The sequence below is a fragment of the Halictus rubicundus genome, chromosome 3, assembly GCF_050948215.1.
Source record: "Halictus rubicundus isolate RS-2024b chromosome 3, iyHalRubi1_principal, whole genome shotgun sequence".
Classification (NCBI taxonomy): Eukaryota; Metazoa; Arthropoda; class Insecta; order Hymenoptera; family Halictidae; genus Halictus; species Halictus rubicundus.
In genome coordinates this window covers 7,822,692-7,842,845 of record NC_135151.1, presented here as the reverse complement: position 1 = coordinate 7,842,845, position 20,154 = coordinate 7,822,692, and the positions used below count along the sequence as shown (strand labels likewise).

Below are 20,154 nucleotides of genomic sequence, written 5' to 3'. Positions count from 1 at the left end.
AGCTCCGGCGGGATTGATCGATTTAAAGCGATCTCTCGGGGATGAACGACGTAACATTGCAGCTCCCGTCGACGTCACGCGTCTCTCGGATCTGACGGTGACGTCACGGATCGAGGGACGCGAATAGAACCACGATGAGAGAGCGCTCGTTTTAACCGGGGGATTAATTAACCCGCCGAAATTTTGCAAGACTTTCGGCCGAGACGGACGAGCTCCATCGATTTTGAATACGCTGGCGATAGTACTATAGCAGCTCATTAGTCGAATATTGCGTTGGATGATCGTCATTAGTGGCACGAGGATTTTAGGCGTTTATAATAGAAAGTTGCACATTGGGAAACAGTTAAATAATTTAACTAGAATTAATATAGAATTATCACGTCCAGTATTGGGTATAAATGAGAGTCGTCAAAGAAAGATTTAAGTTATGAATAAAATAGTCTGATTGATTGACATTATTTATTGAGGTTTCGTCATACAGATACACTGTCCTTGAACCCACGAAGCATCAATAACAATACATTACAATCAATTTATTTTTGCTTTTCAACGCTTCTTATTTGCTGACAACATTTTCATGCTCTTATGACAAGAACGTATAGATGCAATTTGTAACACTAGAAACATTAGAAGAATTCGAAAATGTTAATATATTATTTTCAACGCATTAAAATTATTAGCGAACGAAATAAGTTTCCATTTATATCTTGCAACTGATGCATATAATTTTTATGTTGTATTTTTATTTCGTCTAGTCTCATAAGCCTGATCTTGTCTCATCTTACCACAATTTTTCGTTTCCAACGAAAACGTTCGCAAGTTCAATTATCTTTCTATCACACTGAACTTTTGACCATTTTTATCCTGTCTAACAATAAGTTGGAAGAATGGATGGATGAATGGATGAGGGTTAACAACAAAATTCTTCTGAAGCGAACCGACTCAAGAGATTAATCTGGAACGGAACATAACGTCCGAGCGAATTGTAATTGAAGTAATCGATGTAAACCAGCTCGTACAAAAAGGATAAAATGACGGAATCGTGTGTTTCAGGGTGGTTCGTGCGAGTCTCTGTCTTCGAAGGGGGGTGCGTTGACCGGAAGCGATTCCGGTGTTCTGGAACTCAGTGACAGCGGCGGGGGAGGGCCTCCAGGGGAATGGGACGCAGTACCCGCAGTAGTCAGACAATGCATCAGGCATCTGGAGATCACGGGTCTTCGAACGCTTGGAGTATTCCGGGTGTCGCCTTCGAAGAAGAGAGTCAGACAGGTGGGTTATATTTCACTCCAAGTGGAACCAAATCGAAATACTCAAAAACCTATCTGAATTAATTAGGAAATAAGAAGCTCATCCCGATATTCGTACGATAAAAAGCTCTGTCGTTCGATATTCGATATCACGGTTTTTAGCGCCATAAGAATGCTTTTATAGCAAGTGAAAAAAGAACACAGATGTGCTGGCCAATGTATTAATCCTTGGTTGAACGTGTGATTTTTGGTATTTCTCAAGGAGCACGTAGAAAGACAGAAAATTAATCGAGATACTTAAGACTCTTGTAGAGTTTCTTGTAGAAGAGATAGGGAACTGAAGCTTTTTATTCATTTTTTGTAAGACTGGTCTTGGACGGAATTTTGAACGCATTAAGAATTGTTTTATTGTGACCAACACAGCATAGAAGAATTTTCTGTGTTCATAGTTGCGAGAGGACTTCGATTGCGGTCGAGAAACAAAAATCGGCCCCGATCAGTGTCCCCACGATGTAGCAGCGCTATTGAAGGAATACTTTCGAGACCTGCCTGACCCCCTGCTGTGCAGGGACCTGTACCAAGCCTTCGTCCACACTCAAAGTAAGGTCAACCTGGATAAAGATTAAAATCGACCTATCTGAAAGCTGCTTATGCTAAGGAGGTTTTTGAAGAAGATTATACCAGTGAGACTTTCATCAGCGTTGTCATTCAAAGCGATCGCGTGAAGGATGTAATAGTACTATCGGGGCAGAGATTAATCGTGAAACGAAAATTATATAACCCATACCACGCGGGGTGATTGTAAGATCCAACGGACTAGGACGTGCAATTGATTTGTACTGACGTAACTATTCGTACGTCTGCCTATCACTAGCTTATTCTACTTAGTACTCGCTTATTCAATTTATCACAGGGATTTTTATATTTTCTAGAATTATTCCTGAATCATTCGTCAACGTGAAGTCTATATTTTCTGTATTTTATTTTATATTCTATATTTTCAATTGATAAAGCATTATTTCTCACTAGAAATATGTCAAGTTTCGTATTTTAAATTAATATTATAATAAACCCGAATCGCTTCCTTAATTTTCTAGGTTTCTCAATTTTGATAGATCGTTTCAGGGACCACATTCTAGTGATCAATGGTTCCAATATCAAGTTTTCGCGTTTTTCTCTTTTCCCGTAATTGATCACCAGGAAAACTGATAACGGTCTCGTTCCATCAACTTTCCTCGAGCTTTGGAATCCGATCGATTATCGTTTTTCATTCGGAGACCGACGCACAAGCGGGCCGCGGCATTCAGAGGATCCTGTTTCTTGCAGAGATCCGGAACAGGCGGCTTCAGCAAGAAGCTCTTCAGCATCTCATTCAGCTGCTGCCCACTCCGAACCGCGAGACGCTCTGGGCACTTTTGAACTTCCTCAGCGTGGTGGCGGCGAACAGCGAGGATCAAAAGAACGACACCGGCGAGTGGGTACCGGGCAACAAGATGGACACGACCAATTTAGCCACAGTGAGTTTACTGAATACTCCGTAGATTCTCGATAAGGTAGAGTGACCACGTTACCGACAAAAATAGGCGAAAAATAGTTTTACCTGCCTCAACTTTTCGTCCTTGTATGAGAATATTTTTCACTGGGAAAGGGCTCATTCGAAAGGGGAAGGTTCAATATAGCGCACGCTGGTCATCAACTGACGAGATTATGCAGATATTTGGTAATATAAGCGTTAAAAGTAGGCCATAAATGGATCATGTGCATGCCGTGGAATCCAAGCATTTTTATGCCATTGGATGAGTTTTCTGGATGAAATCGAGAGTAGCGCGCGCTAGAAAATATCTCCAGCTACAAATTGAACAACATTTTGACTTGATACTCTGCGAAGTAAAGCCAAAATCTTGAAGCACGTTTCTGGCGTCAGAATTCATAATGTCGATAATACAGAGCAAAAAATGTGACAAGTTTAGTCACAGACTTAGGACCCGTCGGATCAAGACCAAGACGGATCTTAAGTCAATGGCTGAAGACTGTGAACGGAAATTGCTCTTAACTTAAACTTAGGTCTTAATCGTCAGACTGCAACCTCGCGACCAGCCCAATTCTCTAACATTTGCATAAACTTCCACAAACATATACGTAATCTTCCACAAACATGTACACCAGTTTTGTACATGAATTAAGTGGATCAAAAATCCACAACACTTAAAAATTAATGCTTAAGCGTTGGGAATTTTGTAACAAATTCTTCTACATCTCTAGCAATTGTGATGAAACACGTCTCTTGGAATAACATAGTTTAACACGTTCGCTGTCTTCTAGTTTACTTAAAGATAGTTAAATTAATTGTGTATACTTTGTTGTATAAAATCATAGTATGCAGTACAATATCCAGAGAGGTTCTACGACTTTGTTCTTCTAAATCGTTTCAATATTTCATAAAGAGCCTACGTTGCATATAATAAAACATTTCAACAATGAAAATTAGCAAGAGAAGAAAAGCTGGTAGCGAACGCGTTAATAATTTTTCCCACAATTCAAAGGAAAATTATTTTTATTAGTCTGCCATTTTAGAGAGTGCATTTTATAAACTCAATTGTTACGTCCATTTCGGAACGTTCTCGTTTAAGAAACACTCTGCACGGATGTTTCTGTTCAATTTGTGTACGATGGATCTGATTAATTGTTCCTGATGAGGCGGATAAAGTTTGAAGCTGTTGGTCGTTCGTAAAGGTATTCGCACCGAATATTCTCCACTGCGTGAAGCCAGGCCAGAGGTCAGAGGTGTCTGCGGAGAGGGCCGAAGAGAGGATAGACGTAATAAATGTGGTCAGAGCGCTTTTGGAACATGCTTCGACGCTGTTCACGGTGCCGGCCGCCCTTCTGGACGAAGTCTACCTGCACATGATGGACACCCACCCAGCGGAATTAGATCTCGCCCTCTCTCGACGCTCCGAGGAGTGAGTAATTTACGAGCATCTTCTTTTTATCTCCCCTCAACAAACCTGCTTCCATCGAATTTCGCTCTTCCCGAGAGTACGATACCGAGAGTATCGTTGCTTCGATATCATGGCATTCTTTTCTGTCTTCGTGTATTTACTCTGCCTCGCTACCGCGATTTCGTGCAGTATTTCTTCATTGTTACATTATCGACTAGTTTTCTAATTATCGATTAGAAGAGTTCAAAAATACTGTTATATTATTTTCAACCTATATTGAACGTATCAAGAAAGAAAATAAATTTGATTTCACTCTAGATTATTGCAATCCGGATAGAAAACTTTCATTTTGCATAAGAAGAGCCGCTGTGCGAGTGATGAATATTTAAATTACGTCGCATTGAGAACTCCCTTTTCAATGAATGCGAACCGCGTTTCGTCGCAAAACGTTCTACTGAAAGTTTCATTGTTACAATGATAGACTTGACAAGTGAAGAGATTTAATTGTCAAAAAATATGTATTTTCACCAATGTCTCGCAAAGTTTAAACGAGATCGAAGGTACATCGACGAACCCATAAACTGAAATCCATTGCAAAATTGATTCGACGAACGTTGCACCAAAAGTTTTATTATTATTGTAAATTGAAAGACGACACTGCGGTCGCGTTCTATGCTTTTTCAAATCCAATGCTATCCCGGTGGCAGACAGTCGGGGAGAGAAAAAAAGGGTTCGAAAACGTTCCCGAAGAGAAAGAAAAAGTGAACAGAAGGTTACGTGCGTTTTTCCTCGCAGACAATGCGGAGACGAAGCAGACCCGTGCAGCGAAGCGGAGACATTCTCGGTGGAGGAGACCCTGACGACGTCGACAACGACCACGGCCGGGACGACCACGTCGACCAGAAAGGTAATCGATCGAGATTGATACGCGATACCGCTGCGTCGTTGCCGGACCCTCTTATCTTAACGCGTTCGACGTCCGACCGAGGCCATCAAACTCCCACGTACCTAAAATATTGTCTTCCTTCGAGGAGACACTCTATCTGCCGAGATTCGCAATACTTCTCTCCTTCCTTATCACATTTTTGCCGTGAAGAGTGGCCTTCTCGCGTAGCAATTGTTAAGACTGTCTCAATGACACTGTTCGAAATCTGTCTTCGTTTTTGACCAGCAGTTTTTCCGACTTTAACCATTTTCATTTGCGTGTTAATTGTAAAAGTTTAATGAATGTTTCTTGCGTGAAATAATTTTATAGGCTCTCCCAAATGTAATGGCATATTCTGCTGTAACGTTATACTAGGGATCCGGGTAGGGACCGGCCACAGATTTTAGGTTCATGTTACAGCACCGCGCGTGTCTGACCTTGCATAGTGATTGTGAGACTAAAGATTTCGTTTAGGGGACATCGGTTTTCGTTCAGTCAATGCTTTAAGAAAAAGAATATAATAGGAAAAAGTCAATGTAATTTATCGAAACAACAAAGGTAAACAAAGCTGTGGATTTTTGTTTAAATCATCCGTTAACACGGCCGAGTCTGGGCCTGAACGGAACGGCAAGCAAAACGGGCTGGGCGCTTAACGTGTTAAACACGATTGAAAAACAATTGGAGCATTATTTTTCCGACAAGATTCAATGCTGTTTTTCCGATGAAAAGAAAAATTGTGGAACAGGTAAAGAAGCAGTTGGATACGAATATGTTCCAGGTGTGGACAAGAGAACAGTGTCTTCACCAAACAGCAGGCATAGGTGGAGACATAGGTCCAAGGCCGCGGCGATCGAAGAGGCCCGGAAGCCGCAGAAAGGAAGAGGGCAGGAGTAACAGCGTAGACAGCGGATCGAGCGAGGATCCAGCGGATCCTCGGCGAAAATCCTCGCCTATGGTAATCACCGCTAGCCTAACGATACCAATGTCCGGAGCGTTCACGTTGAACCTCGACGATCCGGACATTCCTTACATCGAGGAAGCACCGAAGCAACCCATCGTCCCTCCTAGGAGGCAGAGGCAGCGATCGATCTCCGGCTGCAGCGAAGGTAGCTAACCACATGTGTCACTATCGGACCCTTGTCATTTCTGCTAAAATAGTTAATCCATAAACGACCACCATATACAGGGTGTTCGACTACAGGTGGGAGAAAATTTAAGGGGAGGTTCCCCAAGACAATATAAGATGAAAATGAAGAATAAAAAAATTGCGATTTCGGCTTCATTTTCTAGTTATTATCATTTAAATATCCGCCTAAAATGCGGCAACCCGACCGACAGAGGTGTACGTTGCTTACGTCATAGAGGCGCGCGGCAGTCACGTATCAAAGAGGGTCCTCGCTCGCACCAAATGGCTAGGTTTTGACGTCACACACTTCTTTAGCCAATAATTCGAAGAGAACCGAAAATACGTGTTGATTGAATTCGCATTTCTGCCGAATTGCTGCCAGGTGACTTCTTATGACGCACGCGGGGTCGCGACTGTCGCATGCCTCTGTGACGTATGCAATGTACACCTCTGTTGATCGGGTTGCCGCATTTTAGACGGCAATTTTTAATTGTTAACAATTAAAAAATGAAGCCGAAATCGCAATTTGTTTATTCTTCATTTTCGTCGTACATTGTCATGGAGAACCATCCCCTAAATTTTCCCCTGTAGAACACCCGTGGTCGAACACCCTGTAGAACACTGTTTCCCTAAAAATTAAAATACTGACCCCAGAATTAACACTTAACGAGCCTTTAAACGCGAGACTGGCGTATATTCCTTTACGATAATAACAGGATCGAATTTATTCAGATTTCGTCGGATTTTTGTGGTGACATTTGAACAAAGAAGTGTACTAAAAAATCCGTCATTTTGACGGACTCGCAGGAGAATGCCTGCCTAATCCGTGTGCTTGAACATTCAGTTTTTCATTGTTAGTTGCGTTCTGTAAATCACTTTACCTGCACGACAGTTCTGGAGAATTGTGTTTGGTAATCAACGTGTTAATCGTCATTAGATTATGGATTTTATGCATTCAAGGGAAAAGTGCATAAGTGGAATAGAACTCCCGTTTATTGTAAATCAGGTGGGAAATTTTTATTTTGCATAAAGATACGCAGTCTGATCGTCATATTATGATAGCGTCTGTGACATTATATAACGTTGATCATACCGAGAGAAACCAAGAGTCGACGTCGTTCCTGGAGATTTAATTAAATTCGACTAACTAGCCTCCCTGTAGAATAAATCATAGTGCAGGGGGTTCAAAACAGAATAGTCTGACCAGGATTATTCTAAAAACGAAAGATCGTTGTCTACATCAATTCGGCTAACCAGCCTCCCCGTAAAATAAATGATAGTGGCGGCGGTGAAACGCAGAATCGAACAGAATCATTTCCAAACTCAACGATGACTGTTTACATCGATTCTTACCTATGAAACTGTGTCTCCAGGTGGAAGGCACGGCAGCGACAGCGCAGTGGGCTCATCAGCAACCCTATCGGGTGACCAAGCCCCAAGTTCACCACCTTCCTGGGCATCCTCACCACCAGCAAGCCCTGACAGCGCAGTGACCGCCGTTTCCTACATACCTGACCAACAAGCCGTCCTTCAGAGGGTTTCCTTCACAACCTCGAGCGAAGTCCGCCAGGTGACCAGGTCGAATAATCAAGAGTCCTCGAGGAGCTCAGCAGCGCCATACACGCCCAGTATCACTAGCATCGGTGGCGCAGTCCTCAGGTGAGAATCCTTGCCCTCTCGACTATGCGGACACGCTGTCTTCGGCTGCAGGAATTAGGCGAATCACAGTCCGGCATTCGAGACTGACATTCGGGCCAGTTCGATAACCCCGCGTGAATCTGGGGCAACGTACCGCATGCGTTCGCCTAAATTGTTCGCTATTGGGTCATTCAATTGGATCACCTGGCCTTATAACATTTCGTATTTCTTGGTCCAAGTCGCTTCTACTTTGGCAAAGATTAGGCAGATCATGGTCATTTCTATATTCGGTGACCATATGTTCTCTGTTCAGAAAGACAGTCTTTTTATTTCACTGTTCTGTCTCTGTCCTTTCTATCCATCTTTCGAATTTACTTTTTTTTCCAAGATTGCCATTTTGTTCTTAACATTGTGAATTTAATAAATTAAATTATGGCGCACAACAGACCGCCCACGGGAGGTTGAAATTTTTCTTTCTCTTTCATAAAACGTTCATTACGAAACAATGTCTCATGCGTCTTCTATTTTCTTCGAAAAAAAAAAACGATATGGTCACCGTACTTTTACACACATAAGTACCACATAACGAACAACCTTTATAGGAAAGTAAAATAGAAATTGTTTTTTCAGGTCGAAGACCGCAGACATCGAGAGGATGCTGCACATCTCGAGACCAGACACCGCGGTGGCAGTGTCTCAAAGCAAATCCAGCTCTTCGGCAACCTCTTCGGACAGTAAAAAGTACACGAAGAGGCGTTACACGGACTCGAGGCATCAGACGCGTCATATCCCTGATTCCGACACCCTGGCGGGTAAAAACACGATGACGGTCTCGCCGTCGTCATCGGTCGCAATGTCCTCTTCGTCTCCGGTGACCGGTGCACAGAGTCAACGGGCCGCGGTGCAACCAGTCTGGAAACGAAGAGAGCTGATTTCCAGCGCGCCCAAGGACAGGCAAGGGTACTTCTGAGCCCTGACGTTCCAGTGACGAATGGGTCGAATCTTGGATGACTTCGATGGGTCTCTTCGTCCGTTGTTCCTGAAGAGTTGATGTCGAGAGAGAGAGAGAGAGAGAAAGCTATGTGGATTCGTATTTGTGTTCAATTGGTGGTGGAGTTCTGTTGGGTCTGTTGTTGGTGTTTCTGGGGAATTGATGGTGGAAGAACTTGGGTGTTGAGAGTTGTTCAATGATGAGGACGATGAAGACGATTGTTGTGAATTATTTTTGTCGAAATTGTTAGAGGATTGCAAAGGTGTAGCTCGCAAAAAACGAAGCATAAATTGTATGGTGTAGGAACATGTGTCTCCCATGTTTCTTTATTTATGTCTTTTTGAATTCATTGTTGCAAGATCAAATTTTTTAATGATAACTCTTAATGCACTTGATGGTATCGATCTAAAATCAACGATCGAGTATTTTATTATCGACGGTAGTGGTTCAATGATCTTTTAGCAAGGTTTATTGTGTATTTCAATAAAAATTTAACACGATTTAACGATTTTATACTGTTTCGTTTGGTACAGAATTAATACAATTTTCAGGTAATATGTTCAAACATATTAGCAAGAAGATGATGGCTCATTCGATGCGTATGAAAATAAAAATGAAAGTGTTGATTCAAGTCAACATATACAGCAATCCTCTGACGATCTCGATCGTTTATAAGAACGTATGTACAGAGTGCAGAATGTAAAGCTTTAAAATTCTAAATTAACATAAGAAAGTATTTAACACGCTCGCAACCAATTTTCTCCGTTTCCGAAAATCGTGTGCAGTGTAGAATAATTTTAAGCTTATTTTCGCATTTACTTGCATCAAATTCGTATATCATGTTCGAAGACAATCGAGTTCAAGATGGAAGACGAAAAATTCTGAAGAAGTCTTAATACGAGTATGCCAGTGTGGTTCTAATAATTCGATAAACCACTGCAAATACCTTCAAAAATATGTTTCTTATAATCTTCCGATCATCTTGACTCGTTCACATTTTTGTTGTCTAAAATTTGTTGGCCTAGCCAAGTCCACATTTTGGTAAAAATACTTTTGTATTTTAGAAGCGTGCAGGAAAATTGTTGCTAACAATTAAGAGAACACTGATACATGGACTGCGGAGTTTATGCATTTAAAAATTAATAGTTGCAATTCAAGGCCGTCGACAGATTTAAAAAATGTAGGAACATCAATGTATTAGTCTTATGAACATTATTAAGCTTATGAACATTATTAAAGAAAGAAAGAAATTTTTATTTGGCCTTTATTTGTAGCAGTCGGTACAAAAAATTTTATTTTGCATGAAGATCCGCAGTTTATCGATAAAAAGAAAAGTTAAAGTGGACGTTTCCTAATTTAAGTGGATCGCTAATATTGCCAATCATCAGAAATTTCTAGAGATGCAATATCAAATCTTTTTCGAGTCCACGTCGATTGAACTTTAATTCTGAGTTTTTCAAGAGCATTTCGCACAATAGAACGTTCTACGAAGGTGGTTGCGAGTAGGTTAAACTCGAAGAAGAGCCTGGAGATAGCCGGGAAAGAGGTCCAAGCGCGTGTCCTGTCCAATCATCGAAGTCTCCGCGAAACATAGTCACTGCCGATCAGGCGTGGCCTGGCTAAAGTGTTCCTCGACACGATCCCTTCGTCGGGATTCGTGTCCTCGGTATCGTGGGGTGTCTATTGGTTCCTAGACTACCGTCCTCGCGCTTGCAACGATCTCCGTGACGAAACGATTCTCTCGTTCTCCATAGAGCACGTTTACATTGCAGTTGCATCAGAAAATAATTGATTCGAATGGTCCGCGAAAGACCAATTCCAACGAGACCGCAATCTAGCAACGACCAGCATTTTGTAGCTGTCGCATAGTTCAAAAGCAGTTGATTTTAAGGCTCGTTATGCCTTCCAGCTCCAAGATAAACGTACTCTGAATTTTCTCCGCTCTGCTCCCGTTTCTCGGTGGTTTCGCCTGGGCGACGAGCGTATCTCCGAGAGAATCTTTCTGCGTCAACGACGGGGTCAAGTACAATCTGTGCAAACAAACTTCTCGCTCGATTTTGTATATTTTATGCTAATACGCGTTGAAACAGGTGGCTCGCTTCTAGCGCTTAATTGATACGGATGATTAAAACGATGCGATGAAGCACACGTGGAGTCGCGAGGAATTATAGCAAACCCAGCGGTTACGTAGATGTATGCTGGAATTGATTGCTCGAATAATTTATAGCATTTTTCTTTCTCCAATTTCAAGGTTCGACGAACGGGGAGAAACGATTCTCAGGAAGCCATGTTATACGGCAATCGGTTTCCCGTTGTTGCAACGTCAAAATAAAATTGTATTTTTCTGTAGGGAATGGGGCTTTTTTTAAATAAGAAACGTCGAATTGTAGTGTATAATTAACGAAAAAGTATCGAGAACGTGGACAGACTACGAATTTTTATGCAGAATGAAAATGTCGGCATCGATTGCACGAAATAGGAATTGGAACGCAACGAATGCATAAAAATTCGCAGTACAATCATAAATCGATAATGTAATTAATCGAATTGTATACATATCAAAAGGGCACAAAATTTTTGAGACTCGATCGTGTTGAGTCTTCATTAATTCTAACGTAGCCATAAGAGTGTACGAAGATAAGTATCGAATGATACTTGGTAGACAGACTACTGGATCTTTATACAAATCTCCATTTTTGTTGAGTATTTTCTAACATTCAGAATAAGGTAAATAATTGCTGTTTCGATGACGAGATCTCTTGTGATTCAAATAAAATAAAAATGTGTGCAATGTTCAAGTCAATTACACTGAAAAGCAGTTCTACGCTGTCAATCGTAATTTTTCTTGCAAAAATACATACATTGATATAATGTCACCGTATACTGTACAAGTTGGTGTGCATTTTACACAAGTTAACAAGCGAATTTCTTCCAGGATATAAAATATAAAATATATTTTACCTTCAGACTTGATGCAGAAAAAAATGTTGTTTAAATTAAACGCGTAAAGATCCAAAGTCTATCAAAGCTATGACGGCCACATTGTTTTTTAAAGCGACCGCACACTGCTGGGTGTTGCCATAAATTACGAAGTACTTGGTCCCGTCGCAGCTCACGTAGTATTCATGCGGTAGGAGGCTGCGGACTATTGATCTGTGTCTACGGATAACATTCTAATGTAGTAGCGACCGGTTAGCGTCGATTTGTAAATTATTTTTATTACTAGAGCATGATGGACGATCCATGGGAGAGTCCACGACGAGCCAAAGCCAAGAAACGAAAAGAAGACTAGTCCCCCCGAATCCCTCGAACTCGCGTCGCGGCCATTTTGTATCTCTCGATAAAAAGAATATATGCATATATATATATATATATACATGTATATCATGCGTGGATCGTCGACGAGCTTTTAAAGATTTCCCATCGATCGCGAGACGTGATCTCACGTCGCGTGTACAGTATCCGATCAACGGGGGATGGTGGGCTAAATAAATGCGGAAAGGAATTTGAGGAAATCAAATTTCCGATCCCCCTGTTTCTCTCTGCTCCTTTGGAAATCGCGTTTAAGATACGATGAATCGATCGAACGAATCCGCGTACTGCCGTGAGGGACAAGTGTGGCCCGAGAGACGCTGTTGTTCGTTGTTTAAGTTTTTCTTTTTTCAGTCTGTAAGCTAATAAATGAAGGTTAATTTTTTTACCATCTTGACAACCTTATTGTACGCTCCTGCCCATCTCCCGCGGCTCCAGGCGGTCTGTGCGTCTACTTACGATGCTACAAAGGTAAAAATTAGGCCTGAACTTCTGAACAATTTTTTAGAAAATTTATTTACATAGGAAACCACTGCCTTATTAATTGATATCAAATTGTAAGACATCATTGGTTTGATAAATTCTAGGCCTCGAGCAGTCGCCATTTTCATTCTTTATGCTTATACAAACATCTCGAAAGGTTCGAACATGCTTGGTACAACTATGTACCAACAATTTTCATTTTAGTTTGATATAGAAGATGCTCAATGAGCGCGCATAATCATGGTTAGTGTATTCTTGATCGCTTACATTCTTGTTTATTTTATGTCATTTTTATATAAATGCTCGCCGAGCATATTTTGAATGGGCTTAACTTCACCTTGGCGACCCAGAAATTTTTAACTTTTTACTATAGAATCCTGTACATCTCAACTTTAAACACGCATAACTTTTGAACCAGTGGATTCCTCGGCTCAAAACCTCGATCTTTGGCATTCTCTCGTCCAGGTGTACAGGATTGTCTAGTAAAAAGTTAAAAATTTCTGGATTGCCAAGGTGAAGTTTAACCTTTTTAATGTATCCCTGATTGATCACATTCTTCTTCGTATTTACAATTTATATACAATGAGCACGGATTATTTTTCATATATGCATGACTATTTAAATTCTTCTTTACTTTGTTCAATTTTTGTCTGTTTAGAGTGTAATATGTCTCCGGTTGCTTGTGCGAAATTTTAACTTTAAAAGGTGCATTTCGATCCTAATGTATTTATAGAATACTGGTGGGAGTGTGAAAAAATATGTCGTCGGATCGTAAATTATAGAAACTTGTTTATTATCAATTTCCTCGCATACAATCCTCGTCACACCTAAAGATCATATGGTCGTTATTACAAAAATTCATCGGGACGCAACGAACGCCGGGAAACAAGACGCTCCGTTGTAATCGAGTAGTAAAGAAGTGCAAAAGGTGATACATAAATTCGGTAGTTCCGTTAAGATATAAGGTTGGTCTGCACGTGCGAAGATACAGTCTGAACATACCCAAATAGTCTCTCTGATCACGATCGTTTATCCCAGATAAAATTCGCGGGGCCTGGTTGCGTGAACGCGTTCAGAAACAATCAACAATAAACATAGAAACATTACAAAATAGATTTAAATAAAAATTAATCCCGTGAAAATCCTTCTTACATCGAGTGAGTTGGCAATTTTGTTGATCAACGATGTTCTTCAGAACATAATCGTAAACTGCACTGTGTGTAAATACGATGGATAAATCGTATTATATCTTGTGTTAAATGCAAACATTTTATAAATATTAATACTTCTGTTACGATCCAACAAAGAATTGAATTCGTAAGGAATTTTGTTTATTAGTAATTTTATTTGTTACTCTCCGTTCTCTGAACCTACTGTAAACCGTTTGTGCAAGGGAGACGCAGAGTGAAATATTAATTAAATATATTACAGTTTAAAAAGTTCGAAGATTGTGTTTGTAGATAGATTTCAAAATGGTTCACGCACAGGCTCCGTTTAAAGACACTCGTACAGCTCGTGTGATTCGTTTCGACGATGAGAATAAGGACAACGAAAGAATCCAACGCGGTTGAGTCGTAAACGTAATCATCGACTTAACACTATTATCGATCACAAAACAATTCGCTACGGAAAGTAGTAATTAAGTTCCCCAAATATACACACGACGAGTCGAGGAAACAATGATTAAAATGGACGAAATTCGAAAGTACTGTTCACTGAAATAGGACACGAATGAGTTCGAATTAAAAGATTCGCGACAACCAAAAATCATTAACACGTTCGCTATCACCATCACGCGCACGTGATACCCACAATCCCGTAATTTACCTGAAACTAGTCAAATTAAATTTATAATCGCTGCTATCTAAAATCATAAAGCACACTATAATATTTCGAGAGTTCATAACTTTCCTTTTCGAAATTAATTTAATATTTCATAGATAAGCAGCGAAATAAACGGTGATAGTGCACGTGTTAATCATCGGTTCGTTAAATAAATATACAACAAATATCGAAAGAAAAAGTCTCCAGGATCTCTACAAGAGAAATAAAGAAAGAAAAGATCGAGTTCACGTAAGAAGCGAAGAAAGGAAAAGAAAGTGAAGTGAAGAGAACGTGTCATCGAGAAGATAAGACACCCACCAACAGTAACGATAAAAAAATAATTTCCAACGATCGAAACGAGCATCGTTCCCTTCGAGACCAATGACACGAGCAAAAACACATTTCGATTTAACATATTACATATACATATTTATATATTTATATGTATATATATATAAATATATTCTTGTATATATATATATATTTATATACATATATATTAAAACAATCGCTAAAAAATATAAATATATTTATATATTTATATTTGTGTGTATACATATATATATAACTCTCACCGTTTCACGGTTTAGCTGCCTATAGAGGGCTGGACGGATGCGACGCAATAAGTATTTTATTTATAATTCGTGCTCCTGAGCAAGGGCACGCTGGATTAATCCTAACACGACGAACAAAGAGTACACCGAGAAGAAAGGAAACGGGTGAAGAGAGAAAGAGAATTGAGGGGGAACGAAAGTGTGGAAGGGGAAATAAACGAGAGAAAAATCGTATCACGTATCCTGCGACTTATGCGACGAACAACAAAATGCCGAATCGTTGACAAATTTCCTTCGATCGTTCCGATAGAAACAATTGCAGATTGTTGACCTCTGTACCAACAGATTGCCACTCGCCGCTGCTTTACATCGATCGTTATCGCGATCGGACCGCTTCGTAGTTAAAACGGACGCTTAACAACAATCACATTCCAGTTTCTCATCCTTCGAACACGTTCAACAAATAGTCTTAATATTACGCGGTTCCAGCCGTGAATATTTCCGATGTTTTTCCTCTATGGATTTAATAGAACTTTAGTGACGCTCTCTGATCTGGAAACACGATCTTCTATAAAACTGTCCAAGCGTTATAATAAAATTCTTAAATAATTACAATTTTTGCGGGTCATTCTACAAAATTTGAAATTCCTAAAGATCACCGATGTCTAGATATTGCATTTTAATTTTCACGTTTTCCAGTTTCTTTCGAAGTGCCTGAACTCTCATACGGTCCTCGAAAAGAAAATTCGTCTATTGTCTTAGTTTCAGATATTGTAAAATGTTTATGATCTCTAGATTCGTTCCTGAAACTAAAAAATCATCTACTTTCGTGGTTCGCACACTGTAAAACATTTCACTTCTTTCTGTTTGTGTTTGTGCTGTATCTGTGAAATATATCGTCGAGCAAGGGGTTATAATGATTTGACATTTAATATATATGTCGTTTAACCCTCGGACTCCTACGAGTTCTAGGCCTATGCCGGAGTCATTTCTGACCCACACCGATATCTGACTACAATTTTCTTTCGATACAAGGCGATAGCTCGGGACCGGTTTTCGTCGTATTTCGGATGAAGGAGAAGAAGAGGGGACAGCGATTTTCTTATTTCGAAATAAAAAGCGTCGTCTTATATCGGAGTAATATTCTACATATTGATGTTGCTCGAGCTTATCCCCACCGCTACGGGTCACGAATGACTCCGGCATAGCATACGGAGGGTTAACACGTTCCGTGCCACGTGTACCATCGGTGGTACACGTTAAACTTGATCTTCAGGCCACGTGTAACACCGATGATACACGCAGACATATTTATTTAATGCCCAAACATCAAATGGCCTGAACGACAAGTCAAGCAAGAGCGGCTTGGCACGGAACATGTTAAATGAGATATGAACATTTTCTGAAGAGTATTATGACCAGCGTAGGCGGCAAAATTCTGAATGGGAACGTTGGAAATCGCGAAAATTCCGATTCTCTAATTGGTCCCTCCGTACCGCGCATAATGAACGGCCTCTGATCTGTCCAATTAAAACGCGCTCGCGAATCTCAATGTTAATTAATTCCGGCTCGCATTCAAACCGCGTCAAAGATGTATCGACTAATGAGAGCCTTGGTTAATTTTCTGTCGGTTTGTTTAGCAAAAGTTTATGAAACAGCCACGGGATTCGTCGCGCACGTGCTCAATGGTTTATCGTCTCACCGGATAATGAATCTTGATGTTGACACATTCGTGGCCGATGACGGTCCGATTTACATGCCAGCGAACCTAATACCGCGTGATTATGCGACGATGATTAGGTCTTTGAGAATTCTTTTTTGAACAGGAAATGCAAGATTCGAAATGATGCTCACATGCTTTATATCCGTGTAATATTATCAAATGCCTAAACATGATTGTTTCGCTGAACTGTGATTGGATAGACTACGGATTTTTAATTTATAACAAAATTTAATACCGTGCGATTTAAAACAGTAGAGAGGTTTTCAAAGAAATTAGAAGTATCAATGTATTGTTTTAAATTTTATAAAATCATTAGAGAAGTTTTTCTAATTAAATATTTCTATTAAAAATAAAATAAATTTCCTATTAAAGAAATTTTTCTTTGACTCCTGTCACTTGAAACTGATGCAGAATATTTTTATTTCGCATAAAGATCCACAGTTTAGCGATATTATGCAATAGGCAAAGGTTGTATTTCAATATAGTATAGCGCAAGTATTATGCTGTTATACAGTGCACACTTGAAAATAAATGATCTCTGAGTTTTCTAATGATTTCTGAAGTAGTAATTATGTCCACATGGAGTTAGTCCAAGTTCTACCTCCAGTTTAGGTCTAAATTTCCTCGTAAACAAATTTTCATTCTCTTACACTGGTCTGCGCTTCAAAATTTCTTCGAAAAATTAACACTTCGTATCCTGAAAATGCGATAAGATATGTTTAGCTTGGTAGCAAATTTATGATAAAAAAAGATAACTGTAGTTAGCGTGTATATGAATAAAATAATTAAAGCAAACGCGACAGCGTAAGTCGAGTGTATAAAATCTGTCGAGTAAATAAAAGGACGGTGAAATATGTTTTACCATCGTGAAATTAACTATCCACGCTAATCGACTAATTAATAATCCAACGACCATTCGCTCGAAGATGTTCATAAACCCTCGGTGACTCCTAATTAATGGGCAGTTAAGAATTACCGAGAGTCGAACCGTTAGCGTTCGCGGCTGGAATCGCCCGGAACTTAATAAAGTAATCTCACCGAACACGACTTGGTTGATTTTCATAATCATCGACGATCGAGGGATCCGGATCCAACGGCGTCGTTCGCTTCGAGATTCAGGTACCTTCAGCGATCTTTCTTTTTAATCTACGCCATCCACGAGCATCCATATCCATCGTGCACAGCGAACATAATATACCAACGATCTGTCTTCGAGTAGAACTAAACTGAGACACTAGTCGTCGAATACAGTGAATTCTCGATATATGTCAACAACACGGGTCTTGCCAGCGTCGTGTATCGTCCAGGAGACATACCCGAGCGGTAGTGGGGACAATTCCGCGACGTTCATCATCCAGACTTTGGCGACATATATAGAGAAACCACTGTACGTCGATAATTACTAATCTTACCCCTAGAACACTTCCATAAAATAATATCTTATGTACAACATCCCGAAAATTGCTATTCGGGATTTATTCGCGAAATAAACATTCACAGAAACTCTCAGAAACATATGTTTGCCTCCGACTCGAACGGAATCGATTCTCTCAGTTCAATCAATAACTCTATTTTAACACGTTCCGTGCACGGCTGTATTTTGGTCAACTTTTCATCCGGGCTATTCGATATTTTTATCGAAGACTGTTATGTTGTCATACATTTTGCTGTATAGTTTCGACTGATAAGAAATTAGCTTCCATTAGAATGTCTAGATATATATCAAAACTTACTGAAATATGAATACCAGCATATTGGACAGACGATGCCAATTTAATGACAAAACTTTCTTGATTTTAACGATTTCTTCAGGAAATCTTATACCGACATATCCATGATATTTTCCCGATTGAAATGAGTCCGAACACGACACAATTTGTATCATATTTACCATTTCAATCCACAACGTCCCAAACACGATGGTAAACGTTTCATAAAAAAATAATTCCAAACCAAAAAGTTCTGTCACTGAATTAGTATTGCCTCACAGATATATCTAATCTTGTGTTTTATTACACTTCTGAAATTTTTCACGAGTATCGTGCACATGTTTTGTACATACATATATCGAGACATTACTGTACATACTAGAGTTCACACGTCACGTACCATCTGTTTTCCTGTGATGTTAATTATTATTATTATTTATTGCTTTAAACCATATAAGGTTCCTCTGACGTTAATATATTCTCCAGTCTTAAACACACTACACAATTGTATGTTTCGAACGCGTGTGCCATTAGCAGAACACGCGGCACGGAACGTGTTAAACCCAGGTCCGCGTCGAAAGAAAAATAGAAGATAGACAGGAAGAGTCGTAGATCTATCAAGTCGAAGATCCGTCAACGTATCGAGTCCTCGGGTCGAAGGTCACGATTCAGTGTTGCCACCTATAAATACAGTCGCACGTCAGACGAGCGCCTTCAGCCGAAGGTCACATGTTCTCGAAGACGTCACGACGCCATTGGAAAATGACGGCCGGAGTAATTTCCCGCGATTTTCCTTGATCAGCTCCGACAGGATCGAGAGAGGATCAACGGGTTTCTCCAGACCCCTCCATCGTTAGCTTCCCGCGCGACGAAACAATGACGCGTAAGTTACAAAAAAGCCGAAGCACAATTCCGCTTCTACACTCTTCAGCTTCAATTTCAACTTCGACTTCGCGCTTGAAGCTTCATTGGAGGAAAAAAGTTCCCAACTTTTCCCGGCATCACTGACTGATCGGAAAACTTTCTCTAACGATCACAAAAGTCGAGAAACTTGGCAGCGAGCGCGCGTTGCCCATCGCGTTCACGCTCGCGGAGAATCGTTGCGAGTTTCCGCGAAAGAACAACGTTTAGAGGAGCAGAGAGCTTGCAGCCTCAGATATTTCGAGTGCGAGGGGTCGATTCGATCGTTCGAGATTTTCGTTTCGATTTTCGTCCCTCGCGAGAACGGGAACCCGTTAAACTTCGGTGGAGTGTGTCTGGATCCGAACTTTCTTCTGCGAGCCGTTCCTCGATAAGGTTGGACTGTGCGCGGAAAAACCGGGATTGTGGATCCCCAGCGGTTTTGGCTTCTTCAGGGAGCTGCGGAGGGGAGAGGCGGTACTTGTGACGCTTCCGGAAGTCGCCACGGACGCCATCGAGCCGTTTCCGGCGCCTCCGACGTAGGGTTTTCCGCTGGCGTCTGTCATCGAGATGCTGCCACCTGGAACACAAACAGAAATGTTTGTCATTTTGTGAATCCTTACAAATATTCCTTTTCTTTTGCACTTTCTCGAACAATACAGTTCCAAGAAAAAACATTTCGGCACACACCTCCCGTTTAATAAGATTTTCCGACGACCTCGGAAATAGCAGCGAATCTAATTCAAGATGTAACGTGGCAGATGTTACGAACGCTAAATTCGG

At 40.5% G+C, this 20,154-nt stretch overlaps 2 protein-coding genes across 4 annotated transcripts in view; one reads left to right on the top strand and one right to left on the bottom strand.

The window, feature by feature from the left end:
* Nucleotides 1–9,864, top strand: part of Rhogap102a (Rho GTPase activating protein at 102A) — a 30,623-nt gene extending 20,759 nt beyond the window's left edge. The window contains exons 5-12 of the mRNA XM_076785170.1: nt 1,054–1,269; nt 1,697–1,847; nt 2,574–2,764; nt 3,981–4,207; nt 4,982–5,093; nt 5,890–6,217; nt 7,611–7,896; nt 8,506–9,864. Of these exons, the coding sequence (XP_076641285.1) occupies nt 1,054–1,269; nt 1,697–1,847; nt 2,574–2,764; nt 3,981–4,207; nt 4,982–5,093; nt 5,890–6,217; nt 7,611–7,896; nt 8,506–8,845 (1,851 nt within the window). The 3' untranslated portion in view covers nt 8,846–9,864. The remainder of the gene's footprint in view (nt 1–1,053; nt 1,270–1,696; nt 1,848–2,573; nt 2,765–3,980; nt 4,208–4,981; nt 5,094–5,889; nt 6,218–7,610; nt 7,897–8,505) is intronic.
* A 3,569-nt stretch (nt 9,865–13,433) lies between these two features.
* Nucleotides 13,434–20,154, bottom strand: part of LOC143352569 (uncharacterized) — a 68,537-nt gene continuing 61,816 nt past the window's right edge. For all 3 annotated transcript variants that reach the window (XM_076785173.1, XM_076785175.1, XM_076785174.1), the window contains one exon: nt 13,434–19,951. In XM_076785173.1, the coding sequence (XP_076641288.1) occupies nt 19,707–19,951 (245 nt within the window). In that variant the 3' untranslated portion in view covers nt 13,434–19,706. The remainder of the gene's footprint in view (nt 19,952–20,154) is intronic.